General features: G+C 40.2%; 4 protein-coding genes across 7 annotated transcripts in view; 2 read left to right on the forward strand and 2 right to left on the reverse strand.

The window, feature by feature from the left end:
* The window catches only part of LOC131308156 (peroxisomal acyl-coenzyme A oxidase 1-like), a 90,567-nt gene that overhangs the window by 57,770 nt on the left and 15,957 nt on the right, over positions 1–16,840 (reverse strand). The window lies entirely within an intron of this gene.
* On the forward strand, positions 3,537–5,784 carry LOC131308158 (uncharacterized). 2 transcript variants are annotated; one of them, XM_058334976.1, is made up of 3 exons: positions 3,537–5,359; positions 5,459–5,546; positions 5,629–5,784. In XM_058334976.1, the coding sequence occupies exons 1-3, from the start codon at positions 5,160–5,162 to the stop codon at positions 5,782–5,784; spliced, it is 444 nt and encodes a 147-aa protein (XP_058190959.1). In that variant the 5' UTR covers positions 3,537–5,159. The 2 variants fall into 2 exon arrangements, 1 of the variants encoding a protein (XP_058190959.1); XR_009194349.1 differs by having other exon boundaries at positions 3,537–5,546; positions 5,629–5,760.
* On the forward strand, positions 6,727–12,008 carry LOC131308157 (probable Rho-GTPase-activating protein 7). Of its 3 annotated transcripts, none has more exons than XR_009194348.1 (9): positions 6,727–7,153; positions 7,296–7,513; positions 7,553–7,632; positions 7,715–7,968; positions 8,047–8,271; positions 8,342–8,440; positions 8,535–8,733; positions 10,595–10,950; positions 11,554–12,008. XR_009194348.1 is itself a non-coding variant. In XM_058334974.1 (9 exons), exons 1-5 carry the CDS (start codon positions 7,112–7,114, stop codon positions 8,134–8,136), a joined length of 684 nt encoding a protein of 227 aa, XP_058190957.1. In that variant the 5' UTR covers positions 6,733–7,111; the 3' UTR covers positions 8,137–8,271; positions 8,342–8,440; positions 8,535–8,635; positions 10,595–10,950; positions 11,794–12,008. The 3 variants fall into 3 exon arrangements, 1 of the variants encoding a protein (XP_058190957.1); XR_009194347.1 differs by having other exon boundaries at positions 8,535–8,635; XM_058334974.1 differs by having other exon boundaries at positions 6,733–7,153; positions 8,535–8,635; positions 11,794–12,008.
* Positions 15,640–16,722, reverse strand: LOC131306775 (uncharacterized). The gene has a single exon (XM_058333201.1). The coding sequence runs from the start codon at positions 16,720–16,722 to the stop codon at positions 15,640–15,642; it is 1,083 nt and encodes a 360-aa protein (XP_058189184.1).

The raw sequence follows: 16,840 nt of genomic DNA on the forward strand, positions 1-16,840 counted from the left end.
GATGGAGGAGCAGGCAGGACAGTAGATAGGGACCCTAGTTTCCGTTCCCGTATGTAATAAAAGTACTCTTGTGAGAGTCATGTTGTAATAATGAGCCAGACTCACTTTGTTTTTATAATAAAATGTCTTATTTAACGTACCCAAAATTCGGGGCGTTACACTCCAGCTATGATGTTTGGTTTTTTTTTTTTTCTGATTTAGGATATCTTCTTTCCATCTTATCTTCCGGCCTGCTGTTTTCAGCCTTTGCTTTCTTTCTTCCAATGCTCTATTGGAAGTCTTCTTTCCCTTTTCCATGTATCAATATCGTGGTTTTGATTTCTTTTTCCTTGATGTACACCCTTATCAAGTTTATAATAATATAATCTTTTTGCCGATAAAAAAAAAAAACATTACCTATTTTTTTAGGTTCTGGGTACCTAATTTAGAGTTATAATAATGTTGTATTTACAATGGGAAACCTTAGCTGCTTCTCAAATTATGATTTCTCTGTAAGAATTTGAGGACACTATTCATTGGATCACAACCCTCGTCTTTGCTAGCTCTTCAGATAAAGGTGCCTTTTTTTTTTTTCTTCTTGCACATTTTGAGTTTCATGAAACTTCAAATTCTAATAGCTAGTCCGAATGGGTACTTGAAAAGGAAAATGGTGACCACCCAGCATCCTTCAATGGATGTTAAAGTGATTTTGACAATATTCCATAATCACAAGGAGATGTGCTAGAGACACGCACAAAACTAGTCATTCTTGGTATTTTGGGGGCTCGAAATGAACTTCAAGATTGAGCCCTTTAAGCATTTTTATGAGCAAATAAAATAACAGTAATCTATTTGAAAAGTAAAAAATATGTGATGTAGTAGATTTAATTTCTGAAAGTAGTGACCATTGCAAGTATGTGAATGTATCTTTGAAGTGTATTTCTTCGCAATTGTCGAAGAGGGGACTATGTAGCGCTCATTTGTTACGGTTAATGTGACATGCTTTTATAAATTGTATGTAGGCAAGGATAGGGTGTGGGGCTTGCAAGGTTTTTAGTGTACAAAAATTGATAGGGTATACTGTTAAACAAAGTTATAACAATACCTGTTTTATGATCCAGAGATACATAATATGGCAATTTTAAAAGCCCTGCATCCTTAGTTTGGTACTTCAGAACAGACATTCTCCCATATTCATCTCCAATATACCTGTTTTTGCAACAACAGAAAAGGTTATTGAGCATATACCATTATTTCCTTCTGCAGCCACGTTAGCTGATCACGTTAAAAAATGTAACAAATAAAGTTATTGTCTTAAGTACATGAAATGGGAGGCATAGATTACAGAGAAAGCAGTTATATTGGATTCCCATTGTAGACTGCCAGTAATACACCGCTCTCTAAATCCCAAACCTGAGAGAGAGAGAGAGAGAGAGAGAGAGAGAGAGAGAGAGAGAGAGAGAGAGAGAGAGAGAGAGAGAGAGAGGAGGGGGGTCGGGGTCATTGAACAGTTAGGATATTCTCTTATCATCACCATAAAATAGGAGTAGAAGAAGTTAGGTAGGCGACAAAACAATTTAGAAGCACCTCACGCCAGGGCAGCAAAAGTTAAAATATACATATACCAACACAAATTCAATATAGGGCTAAGTGAAGGTATGCCCTCCAATTTGATTAATGTGCCAATATCCCCCCTTATGGTCACATTTAAGCACATAATTCCATTTTCCTACTTTAGGCTTGTTTACTGATCAAGCCCCCAAGTATACCCTAGCTCAGGTCAGTAAAGCTCGTGAACACAAGGTTATATTGATAAAGTTTTAATCGTATGTAAGAGTTCAAAGTTCTTGGGTTGAGATTTGCTATCCTTTAAAATCAGTACTATTCTCCTAGTTTCTAATAGTTACTTTTTGGGAAGGAATTAATTTGTTTTCATATCTGGTCTTTTCCTTTAAAGACAACAAGAAGACATCTTGCTCTAGCTGTTCGGTAATTTCTCGCTTTTTCGTTATTCCTTTTATTTGTACACCATCTGTATTCCCATTGACCAAATTTGGCACCTAGTTAAACTTTTTGATCAAATTGCTAAAAAAAATTGGTCCTAACTACAAAAAGACGAACAAGTTTACTAATAGGCTTACTCGGATATTTATAAGTTAGCTTTCTTCAGTTTCAAATAGCATGGTCTCTGTATCTCCCTTATAATAGTACAATAATGTATAGATAAATTGAAATGAAAAGTTTCTTCTATGTACTTTTAGAAGTTTCCAATGTATACTATTAGTTGATCGATTAACTTTGAATTACCATGTAGAAGTGCTAGGAAGTTGCTGAAAAGTTTCATTAGTTATTTATTGTTCAGTTCTTTATTTGCATCTTGTTTTACTATTACTTATTTTCTTTGCACGCATTTTGCATGCATAACCATCTCACCTCTAACAGCTTGTATTGAAAAAAAAAAAGAGAGTGACAATTCAAAAGCATAGTTGTTCGGGTTTTGTAGGAGCTGATATGTTAACAATTCTTTGAATGGCCTTTAGAAAGAAAATTAAAAGTAATGGTAATTGATGTGACTGGAAAAATGTATCTTCATGATGTGTGGCCCCAATCCTAAAATATTATAGTTGCACCATTCTTTTTTCTCTAATCTCATTCAATCTATTTTTCTGCCTTTTTTGGGCCCCTCTGTTTTCTCTACTTTTTTTTTTTGGTTTGTAGGTGATAAGAAATGGACAAGAATTGGATGACGATTAGAAATAGAATGAGTAGTCAATATCGAGAAGGAGTCGATTCATTCATTGAATTTGCAATGAAAAATGCTGCACCCGAGCTTGCCATTAGGTGTCCGTGTGTCAATTGCTTTAATGGCAAAAAACATTCAAGTTCGCTTGTTAGGATTCATTTGATCCGATTTGGAATCTCAAAAAATTATGAGACTTGGATTTACCATGGGGAGCAATTTCCATCGCATCAACCTAGTGCACCCTACAATGATAACCATGACAATGATGAAACTATTGACAGTGGACTTGCAGGGCTGTTCCCGGAGAATGAGGACCAATTGCCCGAATTGTTGGAAGAAATATTAATGGCAGGTGTCTTGGATGATGATATTGACGAACTTCCTTCTACTTTTGAGAGGAAGGATGCGCGGAACTTTGATAAGTTGTTTGAGGATGCTCAACGCAAAGTGTTCCCCGGATGCAATGGTACTATATTGTCGTTTATTGTCTAGATGCTTCACACGAAAGTGCATGGCAAGATTAGTAACTCTATGTTTGACATGATGATGCAAGTAATCAAAAGTTTGCTGCCAGAGTATGATGAGTTTGTTCCATGGAACATACGTGAAGCCAAGAAATTGTTATGTGATTTGGGCTTGGGATATGAGTGTATTGATGTGTGCAAGTATGATTGCGCACTTTTTTGGAAGGAGAATGCTGATTTGGAGAATTGTCCTAGATGTACAGAGTCTAGATACAAGGTGAATGATGGAACGGGTAAGAAAATTCCTCATAAAGTATTGAGATACTTCCCACTTATATCAAGGTTGGGTCAAAGAAAACATCTACTGATATGAAATGGCATAAGGAGAAACGTGTGGATGATGGGGTACTAAGGCATCCGGCTGATGGTGAGGAATGGAAGAATTTTGATGTCCGGTATCCTACCTTTGCTGCGGATCCGCGAAATGTGAGGCTAGGATTGGCCACCGATGGTTTTAACCCTTTTGGAACTATGAGCACTTCATATAGTATGTGGCCCATTATTGTGATGCCTTACAATCTCCCTCCTTGGAAGTGTATGAAAGAACCCTTTTCATGATGTCATTGCTTATTCTCGGTCGATCTGCACCTGGAAGAGATATTGATGTGTACTTGCGACCTTTGATTGATGAGTTGAAAGAGTTGTGGGAGGATGGCATCCAAACTTATGATGCCTCTAATGGGCAATTTTTTAAGATGCATGCAGCTATCATGTGGACCATTAACGATTTTTCTGCGTATGCCAACATGTCTGGATGGACTACGAAAGGTTATTTAGCTTGCCCCATATGCAATGAGGATGCATCATCGCAACATTTGCGGAGTAAGATAGGCTACATGGGAGCTCGTCGCTTCTTACCTAAGAACCACTCTTGGAGAAAAAGCAAATTGTTCAATGGCCAAGTTTTGAATAGGTCCAAGCCTTCAGAGTTAACAGGGGAAGAAATATTGAGGCAAATAGAATCGGGAGTGTACAAGCTGCATGGAAAGCATCCAACCAATAGAAAAAGACAAAGGGATGAAAATCCAATTTTGAATTGGACAAAGAGAAGCATCTTGTTTGAACTGCCTTATTGGAAGACACTCAAACTTCGACATTGTCTTGATATTATGCATATAGAGAAGAATATATTTGACAATTTGATTGGAACGTTACTGGGTGTAGATGGGAAAAGTAAGGACACAGAAAAAGCATGTAGAGATTTGGAGGATATGAGAATATGAAAGGAGTTGCACCTAAAGAAACGTGCAGATGGGTCATTTGAGAAACCCCCAGCGTTGTACACATTGTCCCAAATCGAGAGACAATAGTTTTGTGAATTCTTAAAATCGATAAAGTATCCCGATGGCTATGCCGCAAATATCTCGAGTTGTGTTAGTACAAAAGGTGGTAAATTAACTGGTCTTAAAACTCATGATTGCCACGTCCTTCTTCAAAAGCTTCTTCCAATTGGGATGCGTGGGTTCCTTAATAAGGAAATCAGTACTGCATTGTTTGAGTTAGGAAGTTTCTTCCAACAGTTATGCTCGAAGACATTAAGGGTAGAGGATCTCGACAAACTTGAGGATGACATCATACTTGTACTTTGCAAGCTTGAAAAGATTTTTCCTCTAGCTTTTTTTTTGATGTTATGGTGCACTTGGCTGTTCACTTACCGCATGAGGCTAAGCTTGGAGGTCCTGTGCAATACAGGTGGATGTACCCAATTGAAAGGTAATTTTCTTGTACTCTTACAAATTAATAGGAAGTAATTGAATTATAGTTCTAGATAGAGTTGTAGAATAATATTGTTATGTGGGTTCTTTATTTATAGGCTACTTGGAGTACTAAAAGGTTTTGTTGGCAATAAAGCTCGTCCAGAAGGTTCAATTGTAGAGGCGTATGTTTCAAAAGAGTGTACAACTTTTTGCTCAATGTATCTCGACGGAATTGAAACGGTGTTCAACCGAGAAGAAAGGAATGGTGGTGAGCGTGGCCCAGGTTTAGATGTATTTACTCAAAGTGTTCGTCCGTTTGGGCAAATCCAAAGGGCACCTGATCCTCCCACTAAGCAACGTGAGATGGCACATTGGTTTGCCTTATATAATTGCTCCGGAGTCGAACCATATCTAGAGTATGTTTCATTTAAATACACATTGTATCTCATAGTTAGAGTGGAAAAAATCCCATAATTATGGTTATTCAATTATACTGATTATAAATTTTTAAGTAGGGAACACAAGAGCTTGTTAGCTGATGGAAGTGCTGTAGATATCGCAAAGAGACAACGCAAAGAATTTCCAAAGTGGTTCAAAGAATGTGTAAGACGAACAAATTAATTTTAAACATCGCACATTATCGTATTTTTTATTGGAAGTTTCATAACACCAATTCTTTATGTAGATGAATGAGTTGCGAAGGCAAGGGTTGCCAGAAGCAACCAATGAATTGTGGTCATTGGCCAACGGACCCAGTGCACTAATAAAGACATATTCGGGATGCATTTCCAATGGTGTTCGATTCCATACCAATGAGCGTAACAACCGTCATAGAAGTTAGAATAGTGGGTTAGTTGTGGAGGGGGACCATGAAGGCCATACGGTTAATTTCTATGGTTACTTGACCAAAGTGTGGGAAATGACTTATTTATTTAGACATCGAGTGGTCTTATTCCAATGTGAATGGTTCAACACTGGTAGTAACAGGACTTTGCAGACTGATCTGCATTCTACAAGTATTGATATATGAAGTCGATGGTCTAAAGATGACCCATTTGTGTTACCAAGTCAAGTGCAACAAGTATGTTACATGAATGATACCAAACTAGGTGAGAATTGGAGAGTTGTGGAGCGGTTTGAACGTCGAGGGATCTGGAATGTGCCTGAGTTGGATGATTTTGAAGCTAATGATGCTCCCAATGATGAGTTCCAACAGGAGGAAACCTCTGAGTTTGTAAGAGTTGTTGAAGATCTCATCACAACCCCTTTGCGTAGAAATGACATTGAACCTGAAATTATCCGAGAGGAGTCTAGTAGAAAACGAGCCCGAGCAGAGAATATTGAAGTCGATGGGTTCATCTGCGATGATGAAGAAGATGAATTATTGGATGAGCATGACAATGATGATGAATTTGATACTGATTTGGATACCGATCTTGATATGTAACCGTAATGTATTTTGCTGATGAGACTTGCATAATAGTGGACCAACTCTTTTATAATTTAGGATCTAAGTCTTTGGAGCATTATTGAGTTGTTATGTTTGAACATTATTGAGTTGATATGTTTGAACATTATTGAGTTGATATGTTTGAACATTATTGAGTTGTTATGTTTGAGCATTACTTAAGATCTAAGTCTTTTGACCAATTTTTTTGTTATTTAGGATACTCGACTACTTTATTACTAGGTTTCTACTCGTTACTTTGCGAATTAATTTGTGTTCTTATCAGGTCTCTTCCTTTAAAGATAGCAAGAAGACATCTCAGTCTGTTTGGTAATTTCTCGCTTTGTCTCTATTCCTTTACATTTTTACGGCATCAATATTCTCATTAACCAAATATGGCACATAGATATACTATTTGATCAAATTGCTAAAAAGAAATTGTCCTAACTAGTCCAACTTGTTTGGTGAGGAAAAAAAGACCAAGGAACTTACTTATGGGCTTACTCATATGTCTATAAGCATCTTGCCTCTAACAACTTGTTTGTGTTTATTTCATAGTTCATAGTTACGCAAAATGTCCGAACGAGGAAAATTGTTGCTCCAACCTGGTTTTCTTGCAACTCATGTCAAAACAGATTATGAGAGGAAATAAAATGAGTGGATAAAGAGGAACAATGAGATACATAAATCTCATGGGGTGAAGAGTAATGCAACTCCTTTTATGGATGATGATGACAATGAGTCTGTTTCTTTTGAGCAGGAGGTACAATATATAAGTATACGTTAATGATCAGCAAAAATAATGGATCTTTTTCTATCTTTCTTTTCTTTCTATTATCGGTTTGTGTTATGAATTATGTACATTATATATTTATGCTTGGGCATTCAATATTATGTTGTTAAAGGCCATAGAGATGCCACCAGGTCGTCGAAATGTTAGAGGCCATAGAGATACACCATCTCCTCCTCAAAGTGTTACACCATCTCCAACCCAAGGGTTAACCTCATCTCTACATACACCATCCCCCCTCCAAAATGTTACACCATCTCCAACCCAAGGGTTAACCTCATCTCCACATACACCATCTCCCCCTCAAAATGTTACACCATCTCCACCCCAAGGGTTAACCCCATCTCCACATACACCAACTCCCTATCAGAGTGGTACGTCATCTCCACCCCAAGGGTTAACCTCATCCGCACCCCCTATCGTTGCACAATCTGATCAAGTGAGTGGCGCAGGTAAGATAATTTTAGCTTATGTTTCATGAATGCTTTGCTTTCATCATCGTACCCTATTTCGAATCTATTGTTTGTTCAACAGGTCCATCATCCTCAAAGCGCGTGCGGGGACCTATTGTTGGCAAAAGTTTAGATAAATTCATAGCACACCACGAAGGAAAAAATCTCGTAGTTACTGTCCCAGAGGAGACGAAGGCATTCTGTGGGGTGAATGCCACCATGGCAGCAACTGATCTTGGGGTACAGATTAGGAGGTTTTGCCCTATTCAAGGCTTTGCCCATTCATGGAAGTTTGTGGATCCAATGGCTAAAAAAGCCATCCTGCAATCTAATCGAGTAATGATTCTCTATTCCAGAATTTAGTTAGTGTTCTTGTAAGAATAAAGCGTATCAATTAGTGTATTATGGTTGCAGGACAAGTTTGACATCGTAGATGGAACAAAGGGAAATTCACTAGCTGATGCTGTAACTGACAAGAAGGCCTCCCTTTTGTATAAAGATTAGAAATGTAACATGAGGCATCATTATAGAAAACTTAGGAAAGCGAAAGTGAACCCATATAGTTGTCCATATCCAGGGATGCATATGGATGATTGGAAGTACTTAATCGACAAAGTAGTCAAAGATCCAAAAATTCGGGTAAGTTACTACCTATTAGTTTTAAACTCTTATGTGCCATTCATACATAACCGCATAAATATATTTGCAGAAGCGCTATGTAGCTGGAAAAAAAACAGGAAAAAACTCCCGTATAATCACACTATGGGGTCCAAATCTTTTCCTACTGCGATGTCCATTGAGGTGAGAGGTTTAGAAAAGCAAATGTAATAGTAGGAAATTATTGTTATTTTTGGTGATATTAATTGGTCAAACTTTATCGACTTGAATTTGACATGCTGAAGGACATGATAATGAACTTCCCAATTTCTGTGAATTCTTCAAAAAATCACATACGCTGAGGAAGACACAAGAGTGAATCAAACCTACTTGGGCAGTGCTACATGTATGTCTTCCAACTGTGTTATTCTAGGCCCTTAATTTCGATGCCGTCCTCAGGGACACCTCGGCCACCTATGCCATTGTTGAATTCTTCGCTCACTGGTCAGTTAGAATTTTTTCAGTTATCAGTGGCAGTGAAATATGTAATTTTTAACTTCGATCTGGATTTGGATTGCTGTGCTACAGTACTATAGTGTAACTGTTAGGCTCTATTTGGAGCGGCTCAAGTATTTATTCTTTTTTAGGGCAGCTGAAGGTTGAGAAATGAGTCATGTTTTGTAGAAAGATATAGATTCTTGAATGACTACAATCTGCAATATGATTACCTTTTGATGCTCAACTACTGAACTTTTAACTGCTAAATCCTAGTTTGATGTTGTTGGACTGCATTGACTCTCATGCTCTGCTATATGTTGAGTGTTCGAATGTTCCCTTTGATGTTGAATTAGAAGACTAATGCTGAACTACTGAGCTTTTAGCTGCAAATTCTGGTTTCATGTTGCTGAATTGCATTTATTTTCATATTAGCCCTGACCTTTTGGAACTGTTGACCATGGATCTGCTGCTCTTTTTGCATTTTCATGGAACTGCTGCTCGACTTGATAATGCTGATGCTTGCTTATATTTCTCCTTTGCTGAATTAGAAGACTAATTCCATTACTGAGTCTTTTTTTGAGCTGATTATTTGGCTGGGGATATGAAAGTACTCTATGGAGAAGCTTCTATCACTTTTTGAAAGCTTCCTTTTAAGGTTTATATTGTAATTTGATGGGGTTGATCTCTTGTCAATCCTTGGGCAGGAATAGCATATGGTTGTCGTGTGGCAGGGTGCCAACCTAGTTGGGATGTTACCCACATGTTGTGATGCTAACTTATCTTGTCCTAAATCTTGATGTACTACTTCGTTGTGATCAATAAAATTCCTTTTTCGCCGTTCAAAAAAAAAAAAGAACTCAATGTTGAAAGTCATAGGCAATATGAATTGGGATCTTGTATATATAGGGCAGTGGCTAGTGAGTTAGTCAATGGTGTTTTGTTTTTGTTGCGTTGGCACTATCCTTTATTTGTGTGGTGTTAGTTACAAATCTGATTAAGAATGTTTACGAAATTTCTTTTCGTGTATGCATAAGATACAATTATTTGATTATTTGGAAGGTTTTCAAACTCTTAGGATCAATGTTTCAGTTCCTTGGACAACTTTACAAGTTACACTATAGTACGTGCATTGTACTATAAAAGCTGTTATCTTCAATAGAGCAATCTAAAAAGTGGGAGACTTCACCATGCACGTTCATCGCAAACTGGCCAAATTTGGATCAAAGGTGTTGGGCTTGTTGTTTGTATGCATTAGAATCACATGCATAATTGATGAGCTGATATGTCTGATGTTAATGTTGACATGGAAAAGGATTGTTCTAACGCAATCTATGCTTTGTTCAAGTCTTTGGGAGTGAAATGATCAAGTCTTTAGGAGTGAAATGATCTCATTTTTTCAGTTTAAGTTAACGTCTTGTGAAGGTGAATTTTGTTATAATCTGAATTGGCCTTCATTTATTGATTCAACGTAGTTAACTGTTTTGATACAGAAATTTAGAAAGCGTAGTTACTGAATTAAAAAGTCCCCTACTTTTAGTGCTGCTGTCTCATACTCTTGGGGGTCCTGTTTTTTGCTTTTAGTGTTGTTGTCTGATACTCTGATTGGAATTAGATGATAAGCTTAGTTAGTTTAGCTTTCTCTCTGTCCTGATCAGAACATGGTCGTAAGTTTTTTTTTATGTACTTTGGGTTTTCCTTGGTGGTTGTAACTTCTGATCAGAACATGATCATACACCATTAGCCTACCAATTGTTGTTCTTGTTGTTTGGGGTGAAGTCAATCTATTTTTGCAGGTTGTTCACTTTATTTCTAGTGGGTTTCTGTTTTTATTATCTCGTCTATATAATCTTTTCTTTGGCACTGATAGGCGGCGATGGAAAAAGCGCGAGACGAGGCATTGGAGTTTGGAGTCTCGTTGACACATGAGGAGCTTTCAACAAAGGTGTTGGGAAAAGGAAAGAATCCTAAATACCTTAGAGGACTTGGGGTTGGCCCAACGCCCACTTCCTTATATTTCAAATCACATCTTGAGTCATGAGCACATTCAGAGCTGCTGAGTATCAAATCTGAAATGGAGTTACTTCGCGAGGAACAACAGCGAGAGCGAGAGGTGTATCAGTGTGAGCGAGAGGAGCGAGAAAGAGAGCGCCAAGAAGAGCGAGATCGCTTTGCTAGGCTTCAAAGCCTTGTCACAAAATTCCTGGACACTTGTGGAACTCCTTGGTAAGTGAACTTCATGTACACTCATTTTTTAGGCCATTCAGTAGATTTTCTTGTTGCCCATTTGACTTATTTTGTGATTGATCAAACCAAATTTTCTTTTTGGGACGTGGGTCAATCCTGTTTATTTCAGAGTTGGGCTATATAGTTGTATCACTCTGTCATTTCATGGCCCTATTTGCCAAGTTGTAGGGTTTTAGATTTGTTGGGCATTGCCTATACAGAAGAATGAAAATTGTGTTAGGTCATGCAGATTTTTGGTTAACCTGTTGAAACTTTTGGGATGGTGTTGGTGCTAGCCTTGGGGGATCTTCACATACCCCACAGGGCACCTTGATAGGCTTTGATAGGCTGCCTTGCGACAAAATTCATTGGCTGATATTCTTCTTTTGTATGGTAAAAAGAGGGAAATTATAAGCTATAGTATACCTTCGGCTTTTCAGTAGACAGCCTTGGTCCCTTCTAGGGATGTTCTGCTGACATCTTTGCCTTCTTTTTTGAGTTACTGGTAGACAAATGAGTAGACATAGGTAGGTTATAATTGTTTGTATATTGGTGCATGGTAATTGACAAATAATTTGTTGTTTATCACTTCTTCGCCTACAGATACGAGATCGGTCAAGGGATGCTTTTTGTAAATGAAGCAATTTGAAAGATGATTTTTGCTTTTAATGGACAGATTTTATATATGGAGTAATTTGGCAGATGACTTTTTGTCGTGATGGAAATACTTTGATGGACAGATTTAGTATATGGAGTAATTTGGCAGATGATTTTTTGTCGTGATGACTTTGATGGACAGATTTAGTATATTGGGCAATTTGATGGAAAGACTTTGATGGACAGATTTTGTATATGGAGGATTGGAAGATGATTTTTTGTCGTGATGGAAAGACTTTGATGGACAGATTTTGTATATGGAGCATTGGCAGATGATTTGTTCTTGTGATGGAGGACTTAGATGGATGGTTTTTGTTTACTTAAGACTGTTGACTTGTGGTTTTTGGTTATGATGGATATGAATATGTAATCTATGAAAATTTGGAGTTGGAATTGATTTATGCTTGGTGGTTATATATATATATATATATATATATATATATATATATATATATATATATATACTAAATTGTGCTTTTGGATGGACTAAGTTTGAATATTATGTTTCATTTGTCATTGCTTTTGGTTGGATTAAATAGAGTGATTTCAAATACTGCATGAAGATTTTTGGGTCACAAATTATTAAATATTTTGAAATTTCTAAAAGTATGGTTCTAAACTTGGAGTCCGCATTAAAGTTTGTTTTCGCTGACAAAATATTTAGTCGGCATAAGTTGTTTACTTTCGCTGACAAAATCCTTAGTCGGCATAGTTTTTTACTTTCGCTGACAAAACATTTAGTCGGCATAAGTTGTTTACTTTCGCCGACAAAATATTTAGTCACCAAAAACTTTCCCAGACCAAGTGTCAACGACCAACCTGGCGACCAAAAATTTAGTCGCTGAAATATTTGGGCGACTAAAATTTGACATTTGGCGACTAAACTTTTAGTCGGCGAATGTGTAATTTCTTGTAGTGACAAAGCGAATCTGGAAAGGTTGATCACATGTATGCCTTCTTAAGATTCTGCGCATTCATGTCGTCCAGCACGTAGGCCTCGTCACCAGCAATCTTAACAACACGAAAAGGTCCTTCTCAGTTGGGCTTGAATTTCGTTTTCTTGCTAGCTTGCACAACTTTTCGCCAAACCAAATCATCTGGCTTGAAGGTATTGGTTCGCACACTTCGGTTGTATCCTTTGGCCACTTGCTGCTGGTATTCGGTGAGCTTTAGACGAGCACCGTCACACATTTCTTCGGCCAAGATGAGTTCTTGCTCCACGGCTTCTTCGTTTGTCTTGGGGTCGAATGTTTCCGTTCTGAGTGTTGGGAACTTCGACTAAAATGGGATTACGACCTCCATGCCGAACACCATTGAAAAGGGTGTCTGGCCGGCGGAGCGTCTTGGTGTAGAATGGTAAGCCCATAGAACGTGTGGCAGTTCCTCAGCCCACTTTCCTCTCTTGGAGTTTAGCCGACGCTTGATCCCAGCACAGACAGTCTTGTTTGTTGCTTCAGCCTGTCCATTTCCTTGAGGGTATGCGGGGGTAGAATTGAAAAAGCGTATCCCAAATTTGGCACAGAGGCTGGTGAGGTCCTTGCCGACGAATTGGGTCCCGTTGTCTGAGACAATGGCATACAGAACGCCAAACCTTGTAACAATGTTTCGCCAAACGAATCTTCGAACGTCGGCCACTGTGATTGTCACTAAAGGCTCGGCTTCTACCCATTTCAAGAAATAATCCGTTGCTGTGATGAGGTACTTAAAGCCACCTGGTGCAGTTGGTAACTTGCCCACAATGTCGAGCCCCCATTGAGCAAAAGGCCAATGGCTCGTGATTAGGGAAAAATTCTGGGCGGGTTGCTTCGGGATGGGGGAGAATAGCTGGCATGGTTGGCATTTGCGGACTACTTCTTCGCAGTCTTTCTTCATGTTCTTCCAAAAGTATCCTTGGCTGATTGCCCGTTGACAAAGGGAACGGCCGCCAGAGTGGCAGCCGCAGCTACCTGAATGGAGCTCGGCCAGAATTTTGAGTACTCGTGTTGGGTGGACAACAAGGAGGTATGGCCCGGAGATAGATTTTCTGTAGAGTTGGTCGCTTTCGGCAAGCCAGTAGTAAGTAGCTTTGTTCCTGATGCGATATGCTTCCTTCTTGTCTTTTGGAAAAGTATTATGCTTGAGGAACGCAACGATCTCGTCCATCCAATTGGGGTTGAGTTCAACGTTGAGTACTTCTTGAGTGGTGTCAAAGCTTGGGTGATCAATGCTGCCAAAGTTGATGGTTCTGAATTCTGAGGCTTTTGCAGCCGAGGCTAGGCTAGCGAGTTCGTCGGCATGCGCGTTGTGCTCGCGGTTGATCTGTTCAATCTTGAAATTCTCGAATTGCATGATGAGTTCGGCTACTGTTGTTTGGTATTTCAACATTCTAGGGTCCTGAGCCTTATAGTCACCAAGTACTTGGTTAACTATGAGTTGAGAGTCGCAATAGACAACGAGATCGGCGGCCTTCAATGCTATTGCGGAGCGTAAGCCAGTAAGGAGGGCTTCGTATTCTGCTTCATTGTTGGTGGCGGAGAAGTTGATGCTGATAGAAGTTTCATGGAGTGTCCCACAAGGTGAAACTAACACTACCCCTGCTCCGGCTCCATTGCTGTTGGAGGCTCCATCAACATGTAGGTGCCAAATATCTCCTTGAAAAATGTGCCATGGCTTCGGTGCTGAGTTTTGTTCGGCCACGTGTTGAGGTGGTGGGGGAGTGTTGAGAGTCTTTGTGTCTTCTGGAGTGAGTTCGGCGATGAAGTCAGCAAGGATCTACCCTTTAATTGTCGTCCATGGCTCAAAATGAATGTCGAAGTTTGCTAGTTCAATTGCCCATTTGGAGATCCTATTGGAGAGGTCCGCTTTCCGAAAAAGGCTCTTGAGAGCGTGCTCCGTTAAGACGATAATTGTATGGGACTGGAAGTACGACAGGAGTTTCCTTGCTGCTGAGACAAGTGCAAGTGCCAACTTCTCGAGAGGTAGGTATTATGTCTGTGCAGGTAGGAGCATTTTGCTCGTGAAGTAGATTGGCATGTCATCGGCGCCTTCTCGCCGAACAAGAGCTGAACTGACAGCATGAGCCGAGACTGCAAGGTATAAGTAAAGAGTTTCAAATTCCTTTGGTTTCACCATTAGGGGAGCTGAGCTTAGGTAGCCTTTGAGTTCGACTAATGCTGTGTCGCACTCCGGGGTCCACTCAAAACTGCGTCAGCTTTTACCCTTCAATGTGTGGAAAAAGGCATGGCATTTATCTAAGGATTTGCTGATGAAGCGGTTTAGAGCCGCTGCCATTCCCGTAAGCTTTTGTACTTCTTTGATTGTTCTCGGTGGCTGCAATTTTGCAACGACCTTGATTTGGTTGGGGTCGGCCTCGATCCTGTGCCTCGTGGAGTTTGAGGATTTTGAAGACTTCTGCTAATTCTTAGAGGTGGTTGTATTCCTTTTGGCTTTTGACGACGAGGTCATCAATATAGGCCTCCACGGTGTGGCCAATTTGTTTGTAGAGCATTTTGAAGATGGCATGATTGAAAGTGGCACCTAAGTTTTTGAGCCCAAAGGGCATCACTCGATAACAAAAGATACCATATGGTGTGATAAAGGCGGTCTTTTCCATGTCTTCCGGGTCCATGGCAATTTGGTGGTAGCCACGGTAGGCGTCGAGGAAGCTTAACCTAGCGTGACCAGCCGTTGCGTCCACCAGTTGATCAATCTTGGGAAGTGGAAACCAATCCTTTCGACAAGCATCGTTAAGATTGGTGTAGTCAACGCAAACTCGCCATTTGCCATTTTTCTTCTTGACGACCACTGTGTTGACAGCCAGGTTGGGTATTGCACTTCTTGGATGGCGTTGGCTTCTTATAAACGGTTGACTTCTTCCACCACGGCGTCGGCGTGTTCGACTACCGATCGTGGTGCCTTTTGGATGACGGGTTTGGTGTCTTTCTTTACGTTGAGAGAGTGACTGATAAAGTTGGGGTCGACTCCCGGCATCTCGTTAGGGGTCCAAGCAAAAACTTCAATGTTGTCCTTAAGGAATTGGAACATTTCTTCGCGCTAGGCGTCACTGAGGGAAGAGCCGAGTAAGAAAAAATGAGAACCATCCTCGTTGATGGGCATTTGGACGAGGTCCTCTTGTGCTTTGTCCTCGGCTTTCTCGCTGATGTTGTCAATAACCTCCATGTCTGGGACTTCAACCCATTGCACTTGCTTAGCTTTGGTGAAATTATGGACAACTGAAACGTAACACTTCTTGGAGGCAACTTGATCGCCGCGTAGGTCTTCCTGCCTTCCATTGGTGCCAATGAAACGGATGACCTGTTGGTAAGTGGAAGCGATTGCTTGCATACCATGGAGATAGGTTCGGCCAAGAATCGCGTTGTACGGGCTCGGCACATTGACGACGATGAATTCAACGCTCAACGTTTTCGAGCCTACAACGATTGGAAGGAAGATCTGACCAAGCGGCCAAACAGGTGCTCCATTGAATCCAATGAGAGGTACTTTGGCGGGTTGCAATGCCGACTCTAATAGATCAAGCTTCTTGAACAAGTCATAGTACATGACCTCTGCCAAGCTTCCTTGATCAATGAGAACGTGTTTGACGTCATGAACTCCAATTTGGACAGTTACAACAAGGGCATCAGAGTGACAGGTTTGCATAAGCTCGAGGTCGCACTCGGTGAAAGTGATTGTCCACTTAGGCAATTCTTTTGGACATGGGCGTTTGGACCCAGGTCCTACCGCGAGTACCTGCTTGGAAGTAGAGGCACAATCAAGGTCGGTTTGAAGACTTGTTTCAGACTCTTTTGTCACAGGGCTGTGGATAACATGTATTGCCGGTCGCGGCGCATTAGGGTTGGGGTTTTTGGTAGGTTGAAGGGTGGGTGTTTTGGTTCGATCAATGTATTGGTCGAGGTGACCTTGGGCCGCCAAACGTTCTAACAGTGCCTTGTATGGGGCGCATGCTGTTGTGTAGTAGCCGAGCTCGTTATGGTACGAGCATTTCTTCCTTTGGTTATGATCTGGTTGGCCAATTTCAGTGCCGGGCTTTCCTGTTGGCCATTCGAACCATGGTTGTCTCATAATCTCCTTTAGGAAAGACCAGATGGGCTCTTTGAAGTATGTGGTTTCGACCATGTAGTCGTGTACCTTCGGGGGGCGCTTCTTTCCTTCTTTGATATTGTTGACGTGTTTCTTTGGCTAGGACTGTTGGGTTATGACATGAGGGGGGTAGTTGGGTTCGATATTCCTTGAG

The sequence above is a fragment of the Rhododendron vialii genome, chromosome 11a (genome assembly GCF_030253575.1).
Source record: "Rhododendron vialii isolate Sample 1 chromosome 11a, ASM3025357v1".
Classification (NCBI taxonomy): domain Eukaryota; kingdom Viridiplantae; phylum Streptophyta; class Magnoliopsida; order Ericales; family Ericaceae; genus Rhododendron; species Rhododendron vialii.

Bases quoted from the DNA above. Each gene is read 5' to 3' on its own strand.
- LOC131308158 (XM_058334976.1), top strand. From the start codon at position 5,160: ATGTATCTCGACGGAATTGAAACGGTGTTCAACCGAGAAGAAAGGAAT. The intron at 5,360-5,458 runs GTATGTTTCATT...ATTTTTAAGTAG, and splicing joins GGAGTCGAACCATATCTAGA to GGAACACAAGAGCTTGTTAG. The intron at 5,547-5,628 runs GTAAGACGAACA...TTCTTTATGTAG, and splicing joins CAAAGTGGTTCAAAGAATGT to ATGAATGAGTTGCGAAGGCA.
- LOC131308157 (XM_058334974.1), top strand. From the start codon at position 7,112: ATGGATGATGATGACAATGAGTCTGTTTCTTTTGAGCAGGAG. The intron at 7,154-7,295 runs GTACAATATATA...ATGTTGTTAAAG, and splicing joins CTGTTTCTTTTGAGCAGGAG to GCCATAGAGATGCCACCAGG. The intron at 7,969-8,046 runs GTAATGATTCTC...TTATGGTTGCAG, and splicing joins CCATCCTGCAATCTAATCGA to GACAAGTTTGACATCGTAGA.
- LOC131306775 (XM_058333201.1), bottom strand. From the start codon at position 16,722: ATGGTCGAAACCACATACTTCAAAGAGCCCATCTGGTCTTTCCTAAAG.